This window comes from Necator americanus, chromosome I (assembly GCF_031761385.1).
Source record: "Necator americanus strain Aroian chromosome I, whole genome shotgun sequence".
NCBI lineage: Eukaryota > Metazoa > Nematoda > Chromadorea > Rhabditida > Ancylostomatidae > Necator > Necator americanus.
This window is the reverse complement of record NC_087371.1, coordinates 1,866,856-1,888,520: the sequence shown is the minus strand read 5'-3', so window position 1 is coordinate 1,888,520 and position 21,665 is coordinate 1,866,856. Positions and strand designations below refer to the sequence as shown.

At 38.1% G+C, this 21,665-nt stretch overlaps 2 protein-coding genes across 4 annotated transcripts; one reads left to right on the top strand and one right to left on the bottom strand.

Annotated features, from left to right (window-relative positions):
- Positions 1-2,350: 2,350 nt before the first annotated feature.
- Positions 2,351-5,669, bottom strand: RB195_004223 (uncharacterized protein; the record flags this gene model as incomplete). 3 transcript variants are annotated; one of them, XM_064180864.1, is made up of 4 exons in its annotated part: positions 2,351-2,476; positions 2,534-2,658; positions 5,381-5,438; positions 5,496-5,669. In XM_064180864.1, the coding sequence occupies 4 exons, from the start codon at positions 5,667-5,669 to the stop codon at positions 2,351-2,353; spliced, it is 483 nt and encodes a 160-aa protein (XP_064033242.1). The 3 variants fall into 3 exon arrangements, with proteins under 3 accessions (XP_064033242.1, XP_013305118.2, XP_013305119.2); XM_013449664.2 differs by lacking the exons at positions 5,381-5,438; positions 5,496-5,669 and having other exon boundaries at positions 2,534-2,707; XM_013449665.2 differs by lacking the exons at positions 2,351-2,476; positions 2,534-2,658 and having other exon boundaries at positions 5,313-5,438.
- Positions 5,670-20,170: 14,501 nt separating this feature from the next.
- RB195_004222 (uncharacterized protein) lies at positions 20,171-20,709 on the top strand (the record flags this gene model as incomplete). The annotated part of the gene is made up of 3 exons (XM_064180852.1): positions 20,171-20,213; positions 20,383-20,507; positions 20,566-20,709. The coding sequence occupies 3 exons, from the start codon at positions 20,171-20,173 to the stop codon at positions 20,707-20,709; spliced, it is 312 nt and encodes a 103-aa protein (XP_064033241.1).
- Between the last annotated feature and the right edge of the window lie 956 nt (positions 20,710-21,665).

Genomic DNA, 21,665 nt, shown 5'->3' with positions numbered 1-21,665 from the left:
ACTAACATGTTCGTTGCCATAGCTTTCGTTTCAACATCTTCCGAGAATTCGATGAGTTCTATGGACATGAGATTTGTTTTTGAACTCTTAATTATCCACACTCGTCACATCGGATCCAGTGCATTTAAGCGTACGAAGGTTTTTCCTCTTCGTTCAGAATTCCATCTGAAAAATATCCAGAACATGAATTTTTGTTAAAGTAGATGTGTACTGAAATATATGTCTGTAATTATCTGATCAAATATTGAAACAATTAGAGTTTATTGAGATGGATTCCAATTCCTCCTTATTTTTTCCCCCCAATAAATCCATCTCCAAGATTCCAATGCTAAACCTTGTGTTTGTTCAATTTCAATTTATTCGCGACCACACCTCCCCACTTTAATCTTGAGCTCGTTTAAGAAAATATCCCTATTTTCGTGAACGCTTTTCCGTTCTGGCACTTTTCCAACGTCCCATCCATGTTTTGTTGTTCAGAAATCGATGTCTGCCCTAGTAAAGGTATTCGTCAACTCAAATTTGAGTGGTGGATCAAAACAGCAATCACCAAAAACCGATACAACATCCCATTAAAGTGTCGAAGTTAATCGATGGTCGAACATTTCGAGTGGTGCAATCCTTTTCGGGATTCTGCAAAGATTTCATTTAAAAACTTCGTCGCAAATTGGATTTTGGATTTTAGTCCCAAAAAGATCTCACAATTCATAGCTTTATCCTAATTTGTTATCCATTTTTATTTTTTTTTAGTTATTTTATTTTTTGGTTTTATTTATCGAAAAAAGTTTCGTCAATTTACAGAGTTAGTGAATTGGCGAATTCTCTCCTTAAGTGTCGCGGTCTCCACGCGACTCTTTTCTATGACATCTAAAGGACGCTTGCTGCTGACGCAACAAGGTCCCAGAGCTCTCCTCTGTTTCGCGCGCTTTGAGCTCCGCCCGTTTTTGCTTCTATGGAAAGAGCAGCTCCGTGTTTTGAAATTCATGCCATCAACATATCACCTGGAAAGACGTAATCGGAACGGACTCGGGGAGCGGATGCGATCGATCACGAACAACAGCGCCACTTTCGATCAACATCACCTACCAAGAGGGAGGAGGAGGAGCTGCTACGAGCTGGAGGTAACCTTCGTCCCTGAGGTTATCTGGCGAAGCGGAACACACCCTCCCGCATCCAGACTTTGTTCATAAATCTGGGGATTTATTTGTACTTGCCGGGCCCGTAGTGAGTGGCTGGTTAGGCCCCTTCCCATTAGTATTGTAGTATGTATATATGTGTAGAGTGGGATGGAGACTAAGTGATCACTCAGTGTGTATCTATGCAGTCGAGTGACATAGGAGCCACAAGAGAGTGGCGAAACAATTCGTGTGTATTTGGTAAATGTATATGTGATTTGCAATGAGACTCCAAGACCCTAAGCCGCAAACGCGTTAAAAAAATTTTTAGGTTGAAAAGCATTCAGAAAATAAAGTTTCTGGTGATATGTACGATTTTTTTCGATTTATATCTTCCTCTTTCTGCCGTACACTGCCTTCCAAGATCTTAAAGGCATCATCCCACGAATCTGAAGTGGTACGCATTTCCGATGGAGTATTTGTATGCGGGGTCGTAGATTATGGGGAGTAGGGTGATTCCGTTCATTTCCTTTCGTAGAAAACGGGTTGGAAGATACGGCTTCGAGAGTTCCGGCACACTATTTTCTACAGGGAGTTCGACTGGAGCGCGCCAGCCCTGTGCGGCGCCGCATCTTCCGGGCCGCTTTTTTACAACAATTGGGAAGAAATGGACGTAACCACACCCCTCTTCATAATCTACTATCCCGTATACGAGTACTCCACCGGAAATCCGTCCCACTCCAGATTCGTAGGGTGATGCCTTTAACGCAACGGACCGCATCCCGCTACCTGCTTTCAGGACGCCGCAGTGATTTGTCGAATATTTTGAAATTCTATCGAACTAGTCGAAAAGAAAGCTTGGTTTGGTTTCAATGAGTCAGTGCGAGAAGACAGTGGTTTCTGGACAACGTTCTGTCGTACGGTAAGCGGTGCTACAAGTTGTGTGTTTGAGAGTTTTGGCCGTAACTCGTAACTCGTAACAAAGTTACGAAAATGCATTGATGACTCTGAAAGTGTTCGTATGTAGATTATGAGCATGTTTAGTGTTCAACCCTAATCCATGGAAAAATGTTCACACAAGCCAATTTTTGGTGTATTTACGACGTTTTCTTTTAAAAAATCTGTACTTGTATTATTCTCACAATTCATTCCTACAATTCTCATGATTAATGTGACGTATTTCTGATAAGAACCAATGCAGAAAACTTGAGGGAAAATTTTATCACGAACTGAATTCTTCAACAGTTTCCGCAAGTCTTCTTGCACCACTTTTTCATGTGGTCTTGCAGGTACCCGCTGCAGTAACCCTTCTCCTTCAGGTACGGGCAGAGTTTGTCATACTTCGCTGCGTCAGCGCAACCGCCCTGAAAATGATAAATCTTTTACTAGTACAACAAGGCATAGGATTTAGCTACTCTTACTTCGTCACTTGAGTCACTGTCGTTGCCGGAAGAACCACTGTCTGTCTCCTCATTGTTATCACCGGTATCATTGGTGTCTTCCTCAGAGCCGCCCTCAAGGTCATCTTCGAGGTCGGTGTCTTCGGCTAAAGAGAAGGGAAGGATGAGGAAAAGGCCGAACAGGTAGAGAAGCATGTTGCTATCTGTGAATGCGATTCCGATTCGATGCCGGACGATCTATGCGGGCATCTTTTATGCGATTAGTGGGTGACGTTTCAGAACGGTAGTCTGATTGTGCAAATATGTCAGCCCACTCATTTATGCAGAACATACATGGTTTCCTACCATCGTTTCTTAAAAAAAACTCATGCAAATAAGCCGGAATCTGTGTTTCATTATGGTGAACACCATTGGTTTCGACAACAAGAAACTATCGCATGATTCATATTGCATGATGATGTATGATGCTATACGATACCATACCTGCATAAAGGCAAAATATCAGGAAATTAACGAAGCTGAAATCTCTCGTGGAAAATCTGGAGTTCGGTGTGTAGAGCACGAGAATGAGCGTGTTCACGCTAAATTCCCGCTTATCATCCTGAAGAAAATGGCATGGGAAACGTTTACAAAAACGAATCGCGTCCGCCACCCTTTTCCCATGCCACTGTTCAGGACGACACGAGGCAACGGTCAGTTCCCTTTAATCATTCTGAATGATCTAAAATCTATCTAAATCCACACTCCGAACAATACACAATACACTCAACCTCCGCATAAAATCTTCATTATGACACACATTTCCCTGGTACTTTGGGCCAAAAGCACCCAAGCAACCGTCTAATCAGCTTCCTTTCCGTGCTGTCGATTTTCGCTACCACTGTAGATAGTGGTGCCTAAATCTCCGATTCGCACATCATGATGGGGCGTATTGCGGATAGGTAGACTTGCAGCTTGACTTTTTTAATGATAGGGGTCAAACACAGGCATTTCATTAAGGAGTTAAATGCAGAAGTGGCCTTAGCGCATCTTTGCTGAGCATCTCTCTCGTAGCTGCCGCTGTTCTTCAGCACACACAGCGGATAGCAGAACTCGTCTACGTGTTCGATCGGGTTCCCACCTGCCCTGATTCCAGTTGTGGATCTCAAGGAGCTCTTTATCTGCTTCCATTCCTCAGAGCACAGGCGAAATCCATCGGCTGGAGCTAGCTTCGATACAAGATCGATAGTATGTTGAAGTTTCGTGCTGCTTTCCGCGAATATCGATACCGCAGTTGATTAACGCCAGACACTTTATCCTTTACTTTATTGTCAACGTACTATGTATATCCGTAATCAGCACCATCAATTACTTCTAGCAACAAGTTCCGACTAATTCTTTGCGATACAAAGGAAGAAACAACCAATCATTGCTAAGGCAATGTCTTCTCACAAATGCTATTTGTATTATAAAAGCGGTAACGTTCACTGGGGTATCAACATGGAATGGGTCAGCGCGTTTTGCAGCGATTCGTAATCTGTGATTGAGGTTTTGGAACACGTGTTGACCCATACTTGCAGAGTCCAGCCTATAGTCAGGTTAATGTTTTTATCTCGCAGATAAGTCTGGCACTAATTTATCGACCCCAAAGAAATGAAAAGCCTGGTTGGCGCTAGAGCGGTTTCGAACCATCGGCCACAGTGGACCTCTTATCCACTGCGCTATACCCGCTCATTATTGTAATATTAAAAGGATAAAGAATAAAGTCACTGGCGTATCAATGCACTTGGGAAGCGCCAATGCGTTTTACTGGAATTCGTAATCATTAAGGTTTTGAAACGCGTGTTGGCCTATACAATGACTTGCGGGGCCAGCCGATGATCAAGTCAGTGTTTTTATCTTCCCAGACAAGTCTGGTACCAATTTATCGACCCCGGAGGGATGAAAGGCTTGATTTGCTCTAGGGCGGTTTCGAACGCTCGACCGTGTGGCTACAACGGACCTCTAACCGACTGCGCCACACCCGTATTGTAATATTATATTATATTATTATTTTTTTCTGGTTTTTTAACATACATTAAGTTTCGAAATAGTTCTAGGATAAAAAGGCCATAAGAGGTTAAAGAAAAGATAAAGTGTCTGGTGTTAATCAATCCACTTGGGATGCTCGACCATCTTCACTTCAATTCAGAATCGCCTGAGGTTTACGAATGTATAACTGACCTATACAGTGAGTTGCAGGGGCCAGCCGATGTGTCGAGTCAGCTCAATGCATTGTGTTTTTGTCCGGGCAAGTCTGGTACCAATTTATAGGAGAAAGATGAAAGGCTTGGTTGATCCTAGTGCGGTTTCGGACCTCCGATCGATCGCACAGGCAACGCGACCTCTGACCGACTGCGCTACACCCCTCGAAAGAAGAAGACCATTGCTAGAGTGTTTTTAATGAATTTTGAAATGAAATATAATTTTGTAGGGATTAGAGATGAATTTCAGAAATAGGTATTGCATCTGAGGATTGGTTTTCTTATAAGGTGCGTAGCAGTGGACAACATTGCGTATGAATCCTTCATTCAACACGTGAAAAAGTGCTGTTTTAGTGAAAAACTCGATTTTTTATATGAGCATTTTCACGCACTTTTTTTGCTGATCGTGAAGTCATGGATTGATACTATTGTGATATGTTGTAAAGAAATCAATTATTTCAGTAAGTTCCCACTCTTAGAGTTGCTTAAAATTAGAATCAACCTCTAAATACAATATATTTCCGATTAAAATCCATGAAGAAAGAAAAACATGGAATTTTTATTCAGAACTAAATTTTTCAACAGCTTCCGCAAGTCTTCTTGCACCACTTTTTCATGTGGTCTTGCAGGTACCCGCTGCAGAAACCCTTCTCCTTCAGGTACGGGCAAAGTTTGTCATACTTCGCTGCGTCAGCGCAACCGCCCTGAAAAGGATAAATCTTTTACTAGTACAACAAGGCATAGGATTTAGCTACTCTTACTTCGTCACTTGAGTCACTGTCGTTGCCGGAAGAACCACTGTCTGTCTCCTCATTGTTATCACCGGTATCATTGGTGTCTTCCTCAGAGCCGCCCTCAAGGTCATCTTCGAGGTCGGTGTCTTCGGCTAAAGAGAAGGGAAGGATGAGGAAAAGGCCGAACAGGTAGAGAAGCATGTTGCTATCTGTGAATGCGATTCCGATTCGATGCCGGACGATCTATGCGGCCAACTTTTATGCGGTTAATGGGTGACGTTTTTGGACGGTAGTCTGATTGTGCAAATATGTCAGCCCACTCATTTATGCCGATTATACATGGTCTCCGTATCGCCTTTTCTTGAAAAACTCGTGCAAATATACTCCGTATCACTTCCATAAATCCCAATTCGTTTTGATTATAAGAAACTATTGCATGATTCGTATCGCAAGTTGACGTATATTCGTATGATACGGTAGAGGAACTGACTACATTACTGCTAGTGCTTAGCATTCCACGTATTTCCCTTTGTGAACCAACTCAATAGCATCTAAAGTGCGGTGGCTCTATTTTCCATTTAAATTTGAGGTGTTTTCCAAAACCATAAAGGAACCATAAAATGCAACAAAACTTCTAACTGCATAATAAAACTTAGTGAAGGTTTCCATCCAAGTTACGATATGCACCAACTTTCGAGGATTTACGTTCCCTTATTTTTGGAAAGATTAACTTTCAGATTTTTAGTATGTGAAGCAGAAATCTTTGTTTTGTCTATTCATCCTCTAAAAGTTACTACTAAGTGACATAAACTTAATTACCTGAGAGTTCATCACATTTGCTACCGTAATTATTTGGACACGAGTTCTGTTCATCACCTCAGAATCTTAACCTGAGAAAAGTTTGAAGGGAAAAAAATGGCAACCTTGCTAATAATGATAACTCGCTTCCAAACTGACACATTTCGCATGTCTTCCTGATTTTTTGAATTCATCATACTTTCGAAAAAAAATTGACTTAAGAGCGGAATTACACTGCTGCTTGCCACTGCTGTGCTACCTCCTGAATACGAACAAATCCTGCAATCCCTACGACAAGATATGCAGAATAAGGTAAATAAATAGAGTTGTTTATTTTTAAAAACTTTACCAAAACCACATTTCTTTCCTTTAATTTTTTATGCTTTTGCGGCAACGGTAGGTCTAAACGCTTGCGGGTGGTGGGATATCACAAAAAATAATTACTAAAAATGAACCAGAGCAGAAGAAAAGCATTTAGATCGGTTTTTTTGGAATTTAAGGGAACTACCAACAATTATTGGTGCAGAAAAATGCTACTATTTTATGAATTCTTCACTTCTACGCAGAGAACATGCTAAGAATTTAATTATCTTTTATCATTGCTACAGAGATGTGATAACCAGTAACTAATTTTTCGAGATGGTGGGAGAGGCGACTGCGACAAATTGAGAATTTCCTGAAATGGTGGATGATGCGCGTAAAAGTCAACTTGGTCGATGGTTCAATACCGGCCGAAGCCAACAAGAAGTTTCGTCTGGATTTGAAATTATTTGAGACCTGACTTGTTTTGAGGATTATGATATTGGAATGATAGATATATCATTGCTCAGACCGCATTTTGTTTCAGAAACCTGGATCCTGAATTAAAGTTGAACGTATTGGTACATCGTAAATGGAATCAACACCAAAACATTCATCCATCCATCCTTTGTCTTTACTTTGCCTTTCTTTTCTTTAACTTTATTTAAATCACTTGTTATCTTTTTTACCATAAATATCCAGTGTAAACAGCTCAAATCACAGACGACACACGTCCAAACGATGGTTCAGTTCGATCCACACACGCTATAGGCAGTAACTATTTGTAATCTCCGTCTGAGAACGTGTGCCGTTCCGTAGTGGTGTTGAAGTTGGTAGCATATGAACTAAACTCTCTACACATCATTAAAGAACATATCACGGCAGGTAGGATGAAAAGATTTTGTGAACGACACTAAATTCTCTCTATGACACTATTGCCAAACTAAACAGTAAGGAAATCCTTGTTCTGGATAGTCTTGCTTGCTTTACCTTGCTATATTTCGAATTCTGGTGCGTTCTTACCTTCCCCAGCTATTTTTTAAATTATTATACTCTATATACTTAACAGAATGTAATCTGTAAGGAGAGCGAGTAAACGAGTCTGATTCTTACTTCTTGCTCCAGGTGCCCTTGCTTGTACTAAATGCAATCAGACATTTCTGCATTTTTTCTGGGGACGTACGAGCTGTGTAATTTGTAAAGTTTATTTAGGAAATTACCCAGTTATTGCGAGCAGATCTGGGCCTCCACACTCCGAGACCCCAATTCAGACATGTAGGGCAAATACCTAGGAGGGAACGCAGAATCTGTGATAACAACTCTTCGTTTAGTTGAGTTGAACTCCCAAACATTCTCGAGCTGAGGTACTCGGGTCACTCTGTGTCGATGGACAGTTCAAGCGAGGCTCCAAGACTCACAGGATATGGGACAGGGACGAATAGATGGATTCTGTGCGAGCTTTTGCTGTGGATCGAGAAGGTTGTGCAGAGCTGTCCTCGAGGACAACACGTCTCGGCGAAGCAGGGGACAACCACGTCAGGCTATGATACCTGCCTGCCGAATAGAAACGTCACTAAGAAAAAAGGCAGGCAGGCAAAAAAGAAAAAAGGGAAGAAAAGAGTGGTCCGTTTCGCCTCTACCTAAACGATCCACTTTGGATTAGCTTCCCTTCAGGCTCCTCAGCAGAAAAGTGAGTTTGTAAGATAATTTTTAATCATACGGGGTCAACGATTCATTTGCATTAGCAGTGCATATGATTGGAAGTATTCAATATTTTGAAAGCCTCTAAGTACTTGCTTTGTTTAAAGGCATCATCCCACGAATCTGAGGTGATACGGATTTCAGGTGGAGTATTTGTATACGGGCTCGTAGATTAAGAAGAGGGGGTTATTTCGTCCATTTCTTCCTAATTCCCTTAAAAAACGCCCTGGAAGATATGGCTTCGAGCGTTCCAGCGAACTATTTTCTACAAGGAGTTAGACTGGAGCGTGCCAGCCTTGTGCACGCGCCGCATCTTCCGGGCCGTTTTTACGGCAATTAGGAAGAAATGGACGAAATCACCCTCCTCTTCATAATCTACGATCCCGTATACGCCATACTCCACCTGAAATCCGTACCACCTCAGATTCGTGGGATGATGCCTTTAATGAAGCCGGACCCGAGATTGATACAATCTTTGATTGTGTACTATTTTCTTAAGCAGAACCAAGATTGTTATTGATCTTTATTCTGGGTAACGTTTCGGCGTCGTCATATAATCTTTTATTCGTGGCTAAAGTTTCAGGGACATCGCATTCTTCAGAGCCCTAGGATCAGATGACTATCCTTTCACTGTTAGATGCCTGTGGTGTGGATTATAACCTCTTCGTGTCCGGCTCAATTAGAGAGAGCACATACTGAAACATCGCCATGCTGAGGTTTATTGAAAGTCATATATGGAAATCTCTACATAGCTGAAAAAAACTTTGCAGAATTCTGTTTGCAGTTTGATTATGGTAGGAATTTGAGTGGACGCGAGCACAAATATAGAGGTTTACTGACTTAATCCGGAAGATTAGTTTCCATGTATATATCCAGTATGCTGCGCACCTCATTGAAACTACAGCTGCACTGCAAATTAATGAGCAAAATTCCTGCAAATAATACAGCTATATTTATTTATTCGTTTGGTTAGGAACGATTCTATGCTCCTCTTTATTAATTCGTTATTCATTCGATGTTGACAAAGCTGTCGTAGCTGAAGTACATTGATTTCATCATTTACACGGAATTCATGCATTAATATTTGAACGGTATCGAATGAAATTCGAGTTGATCGCATCCTTCGATTCAGGAATGAATTCTCCTCAGAGAGCAATTCTTCATTCGTGATAGTACGGTTCATTCTTTTCACTATTATGCATAAGTTTCGCCTTGTGCTGTTGCACGAGTCGTTTTTTCTTTTTCTTCGGGAAATAAAACCGACAGAATGAAAAGTGAGTTCCCCCCCCCCCTGGAGACCCGTGGAATGTATTAAATTCATATGTAATAATAAAAATTCTTTATGATCTTTATGCCAAGAATATTTAAGAGAATAGGCTTTTCCTTCAAAAAAAGCGCTTTTGCGCTTTTTTTTTTGTTTAACTGAAATTTATAAGAGTATAGAAATTAAAGAATTAAATAGATCTCTGTTTCACCTCGGACCCTTGGATACGAGGGAAAAGAGAAGAAATCTCAGTGTTGAAATTAGAGATAAAAAGAAAATTGTTATAAAATTTACCTATTTCTTTCTAGTAAGGAGGGGTGACTATGGAGTAAGGGTAACAAGAAAGTGCTTGCTTTGCACTGCCTCGATGGGGCGAGAAGAGGGATCAAGTAGGTACGAGAATACGGTGAATATAATATGTTATTGAAATCACATACATAGACGGATACGATACTAACAACAAAACTTTTTAAAATTGATAAAATAAAATTTGAAATTTGAATAATTGAAATAAAATTTTGAATTTTCTGTAGCTTAGGATATTTGTAAGTAATAAGTTTATTACTAAAGATTTGAAAATAGCATTAGTAAAATTTCAATTGAATTTTTTAAAGAAGAAAACAGGAAGAGAAGAAATAAAAAGAAATAAGAAGTTGGGTGAATTTTAATGTAATAGGGAGGTGGAGCGCATTATTCACTGTTCAAAATTTATCTGTGTATAAAATCGAAATAAAAATGACAATTTTTTAATATTTGAAGAACTCCACCATATATAATAGCAGTTTTTCTACTTTTTTTCTTACTCTGCTAAGAAACAATCCCTGATCGAGCCATTTGCTGATGTCAGCACAGTGATAACTAGTTATCTGGAACGAATTCTGCTGATCTAGGTGAATAGAAATTCCAGAAACGATAACAAGGAACTGTTCGTCGCGTAGGAAAAGAACACAGGAACAATAACACAAAATACCTTCGACTAATCTTGATGCTTTAGTGCTTCTACAATTTTTTTCCTAAACAACAAAAGTTGTCAATAATGTATGTGTACAATAAGCCGGCAAGGCGCAAGCTGATTCCAGCGAAACGATCGATTTTCACATTAACGAACAGTTTAATTTTGTTTCAAACAATCGATAACATACTTGTTAGAAATTTTTCTCCGATAAATTCATTTATTAATATCCCGACTCCCTGATTTTCTCGAGTTTTTTCTATTTTTTAAAATTATTTTTCAATTAAAGGAAAGCAAATTTCTAATTGGTTTTTCTAATAGGTTCGAGAAGCAATTTTTTAAATAAACACCTTTATAATTTTTGTGTATATCTATGTATTTATGTATTTAATATTTCTATATTTTATATCACTACAGTACTTTACGTACAAGAGAATGTCACAGATTTATTTAGGAGAGAAGAAAATTTAATATGACTTATCACTTAATTTAATTTATTTGAAAATTGACATTACCTAAAAATACTCCATTTCGCTTCTAGAAAATATTTAAATTGATTTTTCACTTTTATATGTTAGATTACTTTAATATTATTTCTTTTTATAAGTAGAAATATAATAGAATTCAGTAATTTGGCAGAGTGCATGGATAATAAACGTTGTAATAGTTGTTCCATCGCCGCACTTTACATTGGCCGGGCACTGGAAGAACATGGATAAAGAAATATTCAGGAATATTTTTACACTATAAAACTGCGTTTGGAAACATTCAAACATTCATGAATCATTCGAACAAGAAATCAAGCAGAACAATGATCAAGATGCTGTTATTTGTTTCAGTGTTATTAGAACTTTTCAGAGATTTTTGATGCAAAAACACATCCACCGGGAAAAAGTGGATATAATGGATGATCAGTGGATCGAATATGTTGATGCCAAGTGATCGAAGTGATCAATGGATGGATCCTATCGGGAGCCAGGGGAGCTTAACTTTCCAAAATTACTATAACTTAACGTACGAACGAACAGCGTTAATCATCATATCACAGATGCAATCCACAAAATAGCGAGGTTCATTGAGATTTTTCTCGATTTTTCTCGATTTTTCTTCGATTTTTCTCGATTTCAAACTTCATGTGATTATTTTTGACAGTTTCGAACAGTTTCCAGTTGTGTTCCGCAGAACTTTATCGTGTGTCGTGCGATTTTCCAATCATTTCCCGCTTGCGGTCTCTCTGTCACGCCTACAGCTGTGTTTTATTTTCGTATCAGCTGATCGATGGGCTGGATGGATGGATGGGTGGTTTACTGAGTCGTAGCACTGCTGAAGCAATCATAATATATAGGACGAAAAATTTACCGTCTTCACTCACACTGATTCATTTTTTCAACTGAAAAGAAATGAGTATCGTCACTCTGCTCACATATTTACTTGGACATATAACGGTACGTATGGGTTTTTTTTTTCCAACTGAAAATATTTTTGCTCCATTTCTCTGTGTGCTCGTCTTATCTATGCTTATTATTTCTCACTAACTACTTCACTTTCCCCTTGAAAAGTCTGGATAGCTCTTATTCCCCGAAAAATCCATCGTTAAGGATAAAAAGGTGTGCCTTTAGGAGCAAAAAACAATTGTTATTAGTATTTACTTCACGCTCGTTATCAAATTACCTGGGTTATAAATCACCGTTTGATTTTCATCGTTGTGACAATCGCTTTCTTCAATGGTTAACTCAATTATTCAAGTAATTCTGGATTTGTGCCCGAAAATATGGGAGGAATCAATGCTGCTACGTTCTATATCTCTTATTATACAAAACTTAGCGTTCCCAGTTCCCTGGGAGTTCCTGTAAAACTAAAATCTTGATGACTTTTTTTCTATATTTTTCGGTTTATCGATTTTATATCTATAAAATTAAAATCTTGATGACTTTTTTGTATTTATTTTTTGTTGTTGTCATTTACTTATTTACTGTTGTTATTATTTACTATTCACGCACTATCTTTGTGGATAATTTTATCATTTCCTATTGATCATATCACAATTTCTATCTTACGTTTAAAACTGAAACCGTTCCTGGCGCTAATCAATCCTTGGCTTGGAATGTGAGAACGTGCTCGACTGCGGTTGTTGGAATTGTTCAGGTTTTTTGTTTTATGCGCCCGTGTCCGCCTAAACAATGATTGGCGGAGGCTAAGCACAGTGTATCAGGTCACGTTTATCAAATTTTATCCTCCCATACAAGCCTGGATCGAATTTACATCGACGTCGGAAAATGGAATGCCTAGCCGGCCCTCGGGCGGTTTCGAACCTTCCACCGTACAATCGCAGTCAGTCGCTTCTCACCAACTGCGCTAAATCGCTGCTAATATTATTTTAAATTACTAAATTAAGCTTTTAATCTAATAATTAGCTGCTTTATCCGGAAACGCCTAGTGTTAGAGAAGTAAATCACGTGCTGCGTACACATCGTTCACGTGCTGGTCCTGGAATGTGAACGGCGCGCACTGCACGTGCTTTGGTTACAGCTGATCGGCACGAGTACGCAAAATTGGCCGGAGCGAAGAAGCGCTGATTTTGAGAAAATATCTGCGTGAAAAGTTTTAAAAAAATAAAAGGTGAATAAAAAATGGTGAGAAGTCTCTATTATGACCAGTGTACAACTTCGGATTTGAGTCCACCTTTAGTTCAATCCCATCCTGATGATTGATTCTAGAACTGAAACAATGTGGGAATCAGAGAAGTACTTGCTGCTGTGAATTTTTCCTCTAAACTCTTGCCATTCTATAATTATTATACTTAATTACAAAAGAAGTACTTTACCTACCTTTTCACTTTTCCTTTACCTTTTACTTTTTGCCGTCAACTCTTGTCGCATTTTATAATTATTATAATTAATTATAAGGGAAGTACACTTGCCGCTGTGGATCTCTCCTTCAACTGTTTTCCTCTCTTATGATGACTTTCAGTCTCTTTTTTTACTTTCAGTCTCTTGGTTCCTCTTTTTTTTTATTCAAATGTTTTTTTCTACGAAATATGAAATGTTACACAGATCGGAACTTTTTTTTTGCTGAACACATAACGTCCCAAAAAAAAGGTTAGATTCTGCTCCTAAGCTGTAATTTCATAATTTTTATTATTTCATTATTTTATTTATTATTTTATTTCACTTTATTTTAATTTTTTTAATTTTTTTTTCATTCAATTCTAATAAAAGTAAAAAACAGAATACCTTTCCATCTGTTGGGGAAATTTCCCGTCTTTCATGGAAACAGTTTTCAGCTTATCAACGAGGAAGTATGGCTATTTTTGCCGGAAGATATTCTCTTCCCACATCTACGATTCGATCTTGTACCTCATCGGATCATCGGTGAACCACCAGCATGTCAGGCCGCTTGAATCTCTTCCTTCCCGTTCATTCCTCGACGATACTCGATTATCGTGTTTTTTTATGCTATAACATATATTGTTATTTATTCGGATGACATCCAGAGCATTTTAGGATTAGCATCATCAGTTATATAAACGGTGCACAAGAAAGGGAGGGTATTTTCTTAGAAACAGCACCATTTTGTGCCCATAAATCATAGATCATAAGTGTTCACAGTGTTTCAGGTATTTGTTGCAGGTGACTAGATTTATTTTTTTCGTCTACAACTTTTTTTTGTTTCTGTTCATTACTGTATCGTTTGCTATTTTACTGAAAAATAAATCAGTTTATATGTAGTCTTACTGTAACGATTTTGAGCGTCTCACAAAGCATTCAATGAATTCTTCTAGTTTTTATTCTCTACTTTTATTTATTTTATACTTATTTTTATTTTTATGTCTATTTTAGTTTACATCTACTTTTTTATTGGCATTGTCAATCGAATTCTTTTACGTTGCGCCAGTCTCTTCATTTGGAGCTGAGGGAAAGAGATCGGCCTTCTGAGGAAAGGGGAAAGAGATGAGTGAATGAGCGGTGCAGATAATCCTAAATAACGAAAAAAAGAGGAAAATTTTTGAAAAAATCAATAATTTCTATTACATTAATGTCACGTGAAGGATTCCAATACGCAAATCTGTCAAATAACAACTAATAGTTAAGGATTTTCCCGAGCGGGGAAGAAGGAGAGAATTTCCAATAAAAATATGGATGCTGCGAGAAAAGAGAGGCAATGAAATGGGAAAAGTAAGTTTATAGGTTGGTAGATTTGGTAGATCGGGAGATCTCCTAAAATCTATCCAATAAAAGGCTAAAAAAAATCTTTCGAAAAAGTCTAAACCTTTAAAATCTAGGTAAAACAGTACAAATTGAGCGTATATGCAGTCTATTCCAGTGATTGATAAAAACCGATGGTTATGCGGTTTTGGTCGTTTTTATTGCAAAAACAGATCGAATTGTTGTTTTTGAATTTTTTTTTTCGTTCTTGCTCGGAAACGAAGCAGGAATCGAACGAGCTGTGCCATCCTTAAAAGCGTTGGATCTGGAAAACCAGAATTAATGAGGAGCTTCTCGGAGAATCTTTACTGTTTGTCTCGTTTTCTAAGTGAGTCGTAGAGAGACGAGATCCATTTCGAGTGTGCAAATCATTCCAGAGGCTCGGAAGACGGAACTCAAGGAGAGTGCCCTCCTTTTTTTAGTAGATCGTTTTGAAGTAGTAGTTTTAGAGTGAGTTTTTCCTTTCGGATTAAAAAAGAAATAGACTCGGTGAAATAAAAAAAGTAGGTTTAAAGGCTAATAAGCGCCAAATTCGAAAAAAGTTGGTAAATTAGACGATTAGAATAAAACCAAATTTGTTTATTTAAATATTACTTGTATATTTATTAATTTCTTATTTAAAACCAACCCTTTCTACAGAATTCAAAATACAGAGATTTTTTCAAAAAAAAATTCGATTGAGGAGCATCTCTCGTCTAGATCAAAACAATAGAAGTGGAGTGAAGTTTTTGGGTTTTCATGCAGTTTTTTCATGCAGTTTATTCCAGTGGCTGGTAAAAAAAAAACAAGTAGTGATTATTTGTTATTGTTGTTTTTATTTTTTATGGTTGTTATTGTCGAAACTGAGAAAAAAAATCAAATTGTTGTGAACACTTTTTTGCACGGGGCCTGCAATGAAGCAGGAAACGAACAGATTGTGGCAGTCTCATAAATGTTTATGTCATTCGTATTTGAGGTCAGTGCGAGTGTCAGGAAAATCCTGAAACTCACGAATCATTTTTCCATCACCTTTCCGGATCAACTCCTAAACATCTGAGCTATTTCAAGTGCGATTCGTTGTGTAGAAAGAGGTTGGCAATTGATTTCTTTGTGTCTTTTTTTTGTAGATCATTTCGCTGGAGTACTTTCAGAGCGATCTTTTTTTTCGAACTGACTGAAAACTCCGCGACGATGGCTAAAAACTTGTTCTGAAAGTAATTCCGTCAGAGTATAGACCTTCATAAATCTGACGACGGTGAAAAACACTTTATTCCTTCTATCGTAAATTTTTACTGCTCTACACGTGATAGTGAGTAAAGCAAATAATTTTCGGAAAAAGTCCAAAAAAGTGCCTGATTGGTGCGGTAATACTAAATCCTTAAAATATTATAAAGAGATCTTAAATCCTTACTTTAAGACTTCTTTATAATAATTTATACTCATCTCATATTAATTAATGAAGGAGACGTAATAATAATGGTAATAATAACAATAATAATAATGGTAATAATAATAATAATAATAATAATAATAATAATAATAATAATAATAATAATAATAATAATAATAATAAATTGTACTCAGTAATATTTCTTATTTCTATTTTATTTATTATCTATTTATATTATTTATTCTTATTATATGTATATTCATTTTTATCTATTTATTTTTATTTCTAAAAATTTCTTAGTTTTTAAAACGTTAGCACCTGGTTAACTGGATTTATGTTTTCTTGTTTTGTCAATGAGGTTTTGCCGAAACTTTATTTATTTATTTATTTATTTATTCGTTCATTCATTTATTCCCACTTTATAATAATTAATAAGGGTAATTTGAAGTTTAAAAGTAAATTTTTTAAAGGCCAACTAATCTTACTTCCATCCACTTTTTTTGAAACATAAATTTTCTGGAGCGGCAACTAGCAACTTCTATGTTTGAGTTCCATTCCAGTGAAATAATGGAATGAATGAACAATGAAGTTTTTCACGTGAACCAAAACGAACACCGCTGTTTTTCTCGCAGCTGTTCTCACCCAGATCCAGAGATCTGGCTGTGATCTTTGTCGCTTAGTTCCTCTTATCCTTTTATCTATCCTTTTATTCTTCCCATATTTATTTTTATATTCCTATACTCCTTTTGTCCTTTTCTTTTATTATCGTGGTGGAATAGAAGTGATAGGAGTGCGATTTGACTTCGTTTCGATTGACAATGGGGGTAACTTGGTATGAGTCGACGATTACAACAGGACAACTCGTCCAAGCAAGTGTACTGAATCAAAGTGACAGTTCATGTCACTTTAATTTAATTCCTGTTCTGTCAAGAAGAGATGGTAATCCTAAAGAATTCTTAAGATATTTTTTTCGCGATGCACTTGAGGAAACTATGAATTCCTCTCGATTTGTGAAGGATTAAAGGGACACTGCTCGTCAAACCTCACTCAACCCTACCTCAAATATTTCTGATTGTCCATTTCTTATCACAAATCCATTTCTTTTTAGGAATTTTCGGAGTAAACACGAGAACCATCAGAACTGGTGTTCTCGTTGGCCACTTTCTCTGACCTCCACAAATTTCTAAGGATTTGTGGGAGATGTGGGCGCTGTTTCTGAAGAAGTTTCTAATTGCTGTTGTTTATTTATTGCTTCTATTTGAACACAAATTTCTTTTCAGCTCCTCCTAAATAATTTGAGGAAATTTTGTTATTCTACGCACCAAATAAAATAACGTACAGTGAAAAACATTAAACCTGAGCAAAAGAGATAGAAAACGGTTGCAAAAGAGTCCTGAGGAAGTGCCGCATACCGTAAGAGGTTTGGGATGTAGTGTACTAGTCAATTAAATTGATCAAAAGGAGGCTAGAACATCGTCACTCACGAAATTGACGATGTTCTGGCCTCTGTGGGTTAGTGAGTCTAGTTCGAGCTTTAGAATGCGAGTATAAACGCGGCTCAATTCTCCCTAATCATCCTGAAAAACGGCGTGTGAAACGGCCTTGGTTTTCTAAGAGATTTTTCTACGAGTGACGTCATGAACCTCATCACTTATGTACGGGCCGCGTTCAAGAGCGAGCGATTAAAAATCAATGAGATCTCCTCGGTCGCCTATTCAAGTGAGAACAATGAATGACTTCTGAAGAAACTGGGACGTATAAACGGGTGAAACATTCTTCAGGTACCTCATAGGAACTGTGGTGGTTCCCACGCTGTTTTTTTTTCAGGACGAGGGAATTCAACGTGGTCGTCTTCTACCTGCTCCTGTTCTCTCAAGAGCATATTCATTGGTTTAACCTGAATAGGCTGCTGAAGAGACCTCATTGATTTTTGACCATTCGCTTGCCGATGCGAGGCGTGTGAAAGGTGGCGCATTTTAGCGTACCTCGTAGGAAATGAGGTTATTTTTCACGCCGTCTGTTTTTTGGGAAGATTACAGGAAATTAAGCGGAGCCACCCCCGTACTTGTAAACTACAACTCCTAACTCTGCACTGTCCCACAAAAATCCTAAAATTGTCAATTTCGTGATATTTATTTATTGTTTATTTGAAAACACTCATAGGCGAGCCATAAAACAGAAAACAGAAACAAGCGATAACGGAGCTCACTAGGATTCTTCCAAATTGTTATACAGAATGGCAGTTGGCTCTTCATGACACATTGTTTGATAGGTTGACAGGTCATTCTCCTGCTCCAGGAAGATCGATCTCGCTTGAGGAATCCTTTTATGAGACCATTTCCCAAACCCAGAACGCTACAAATAAACGGTAATCAGGATTTGGGTGACCAACTTAACCCAGAACGGAGAAATCCGTCAGGGACCCTGGCAGAAAGAGTGGGGAGGAGTCCACAAGCGGAAGAGCTCACTAACCTTGCTTTTGAATCTTTTGAACGGCTAACCAACATTAGGAGAGAATAAGGACTAATTATAGGGATGAAAATGAGAAAGAGCATATCAAGGCAGGATTCCAGGTAGCTGGTGTAATGAAAAAATAAGAGAAAGAAAAAAAACTAGAATTGTGAGAAAGTGGGTGAAATACGGAACAAGCAATGTTTATAGTGGTCGTTGTTAGAGAAGAAACTTGCTGGCGGCGTGGGAAACAATAAAACAAAAATAAAACAAACAACAAAACAAACAACAAATAATAAATGAACCTAAAATACACCTAAAAATATAAACAAAAACGTAAATAAAAATAAATAAAATATAAATAAAAAGATAAAACATACCATACCTAAAATATTGAGGACATTCAAGGATATTGGATGATATGCTTCCTCGAATAGAAATCACCCTGTTCCTTTACGTGGAACGATCTTACGTTAAGGCTAATAGTCCTTGAACAGGAGACCTAATAATCAAAAAAAGCCAAAAAAACAAAAGTACTGCGCTTAATCCAGGGAACGTTGAAAGGATCGATCCAAGGGATAGCGCGAATTTCGTGATTTCCCGTTCATGATCCATTTTCCAGTGATTAACGATTTTTTGTTCATGATCATGACTATTATATTCTATGTTGCTCTATTAATACTTTAATTTTTTTAATTTCAATTTTTTATTAATATTTTTATTTGTTAGTATTTTTTGAAGTAAAAACCAAAGGTTTTATAAATATCTCGAAAAGACTTGGTTCCCGGACCCCAATACTGTATTTTTTTTTAAATTTTTTTTTAGTTTCGTTAGCATGCCTGCACTGTGATGTTTTTCACTTTGTGTAACAAAGCTACAATAATTTTTCGTTCGCCGGCAACTTTTCCGAAATGTTTGGCACACGAAAAAAACTGAAAGTTTTACTGTGTATAAACTAAAACTAAACTATGAACTGAAAAAAAAAACTGAACTGAAAACTAGAAACTGAAAAACTGAAAAATTCAAATTTTTCCCTTTTCTCACCTAACAAATTAATCCATAGGAAATGGTGTTCACTTGTGAAATAGAGACGGATCCTATGTATTTCTACGATCTTCGATCTGACCTCTTGAAATAATACCATTGATAAAATCCCACTATGCATCTGTGTACAGTCACAGCTACAGCCGGAGTGTTCTCTAGGGTGTTTTCCCAGTTCTTTGCGATAAGGCGACGAATTTTAGGAGGAAAACGGGAACGATATCCTAGAAGAGAAGGAGGCTCGTATGTAAATACGTACCTTGCGGTCGCAATAGTCTCCTCACACTGTTTTGGAGCAGTTTTGATCTACACGATTATTGGCGCAAGGTAAAGATTTGTAAAGAAAAAAAGAAAATTAAGCAAAACAGGTCATTCCCAATATCCGGAGATTGGAAAAATGTAGAAAATTGTAAAGAAACGGAAGGGGAAAAGTAAGTTCCAAGAAGTCATGTGGATTTCGTTGAAAGACGAAGAACCAGCAGCACGAGCAGTAAGCTCTCCTTTCAGTATTTGTTCTGTAAATATAAAAGAACAAAGGGTGAAGTGCACGGGATTAATCAATACTCATAGAATGCGTCAAAGCGCTCACTTCAATTCAGAATCGAAGGTTTACGAACGTCAATGTCCTCCCTAAATGACCCGTGGGAGCTTATCGATGTGAAAAGTAAGCGTTTTGTTGATTTTTCAAAAATAATGGCAGACAAAAAAAGCACTTCCCGGATCGATTCTGGTAGGGAAAACTGGCGTTTCCGAGAAAAAAAAATTAAAAATGAATAGACTTTGTATATTTATACAGCGTGCTTACAGCCACAATCTGGAATGCCTTTGTCCAGCACAGTATAAAATAGCACCGTGTTTTGATAGCAGTCATCGACGTCGACTGTGCAAAATGTTCTTCTACATATTCATTGCTCTGCTGGTTCTGAACGCATTCGCCGACGAGGACTACGAATACGATGTAATTATCATTGTATGCAGCCTAAAGCCCCCAAAAACTTCTTTATAAATTTTTCCAGGACTGTTACGACGAATTAGATGGCAATGTCTGCAGAGTATTAAAGGAGAGAAGTGCTTGCGAAAAGCCGGGTTTGAAGCAGGTCGCTGAGATGTGCAGGAAATCGTGTGGCCTTTGTGAAACGAAGGATTCATCCCGCAACTAACTGTTGCTGTTCGTCAACATTTCACATCATCAACCATTCTCAGCCGTTCCAATTCAGGAATAAATATTTCTTCCCGAAGTGTATCGAAATATCTTACCTGCTCGCTGACTACAAAAATCACTAAAAAAAAAGATAGAGGCTAAAATTAAAAAAATTAAAAGAGTGGTTTGTTTCGCCTCTACTTAGACCATTCACTTTAGATTAACCTCCCTTCAGGCTCCTTAAAGGCATCATCCCACGAGTCCGAGGTGGGGCGGATTTCAGGTGGAGTATTCGTATATGGCGTAGTAGATTATGGAGAGGGGGTGATTCCCAGAAGACGCGTGCACAAGGCTGGCGCGCTCAAATCGAACTCGTTGTAGAAAATAGCGTACCGGAGCTGGACTGGAATCACGCCTCCTCTCCATAGTCTACGATCCCGTATACGAATACTCCACCTGAAATCCGTACCACCTCAGATTCCTGGGGTGCTGCCTTTAATAACTCAAACAGTGAGCGATTCCTCCTCACCGTTGAACGGAGGTTTCGCTCGGTGGAGGGTACGGTAACAAAATAGATCACATCATAAAGATGTGAACAAAAAAAAGTGCTGCTTGACGGAAGTCGTCGTTGGACCTAAATTCTTCACGGGACCTGACCACCGTTTCATTCGAGGCTTGTAGCTGCTATTTTTCCATCTACTATGTTTAGAAAAATTTTTTAGTATCTATTTCTGTAGTACGTATGTCTGTAGTATCTTCAACATCGCGTGACGTCACAAAAAGATTGGAGGGGGTGGTCGCGACAAAATGAGTTTAGACATCCCGGGAGCAGAACAGAACTGACTGGAAATCCCTTAATCCTACGTTTCTGTACTTAGAACGATATTACAAGAGAGCACCACAGAATAAATACAGAAGAAAAAAAGGGAAATTTTTTCTGAAAAAAAACCCGAACTCATGTAAATTGTGTGAATT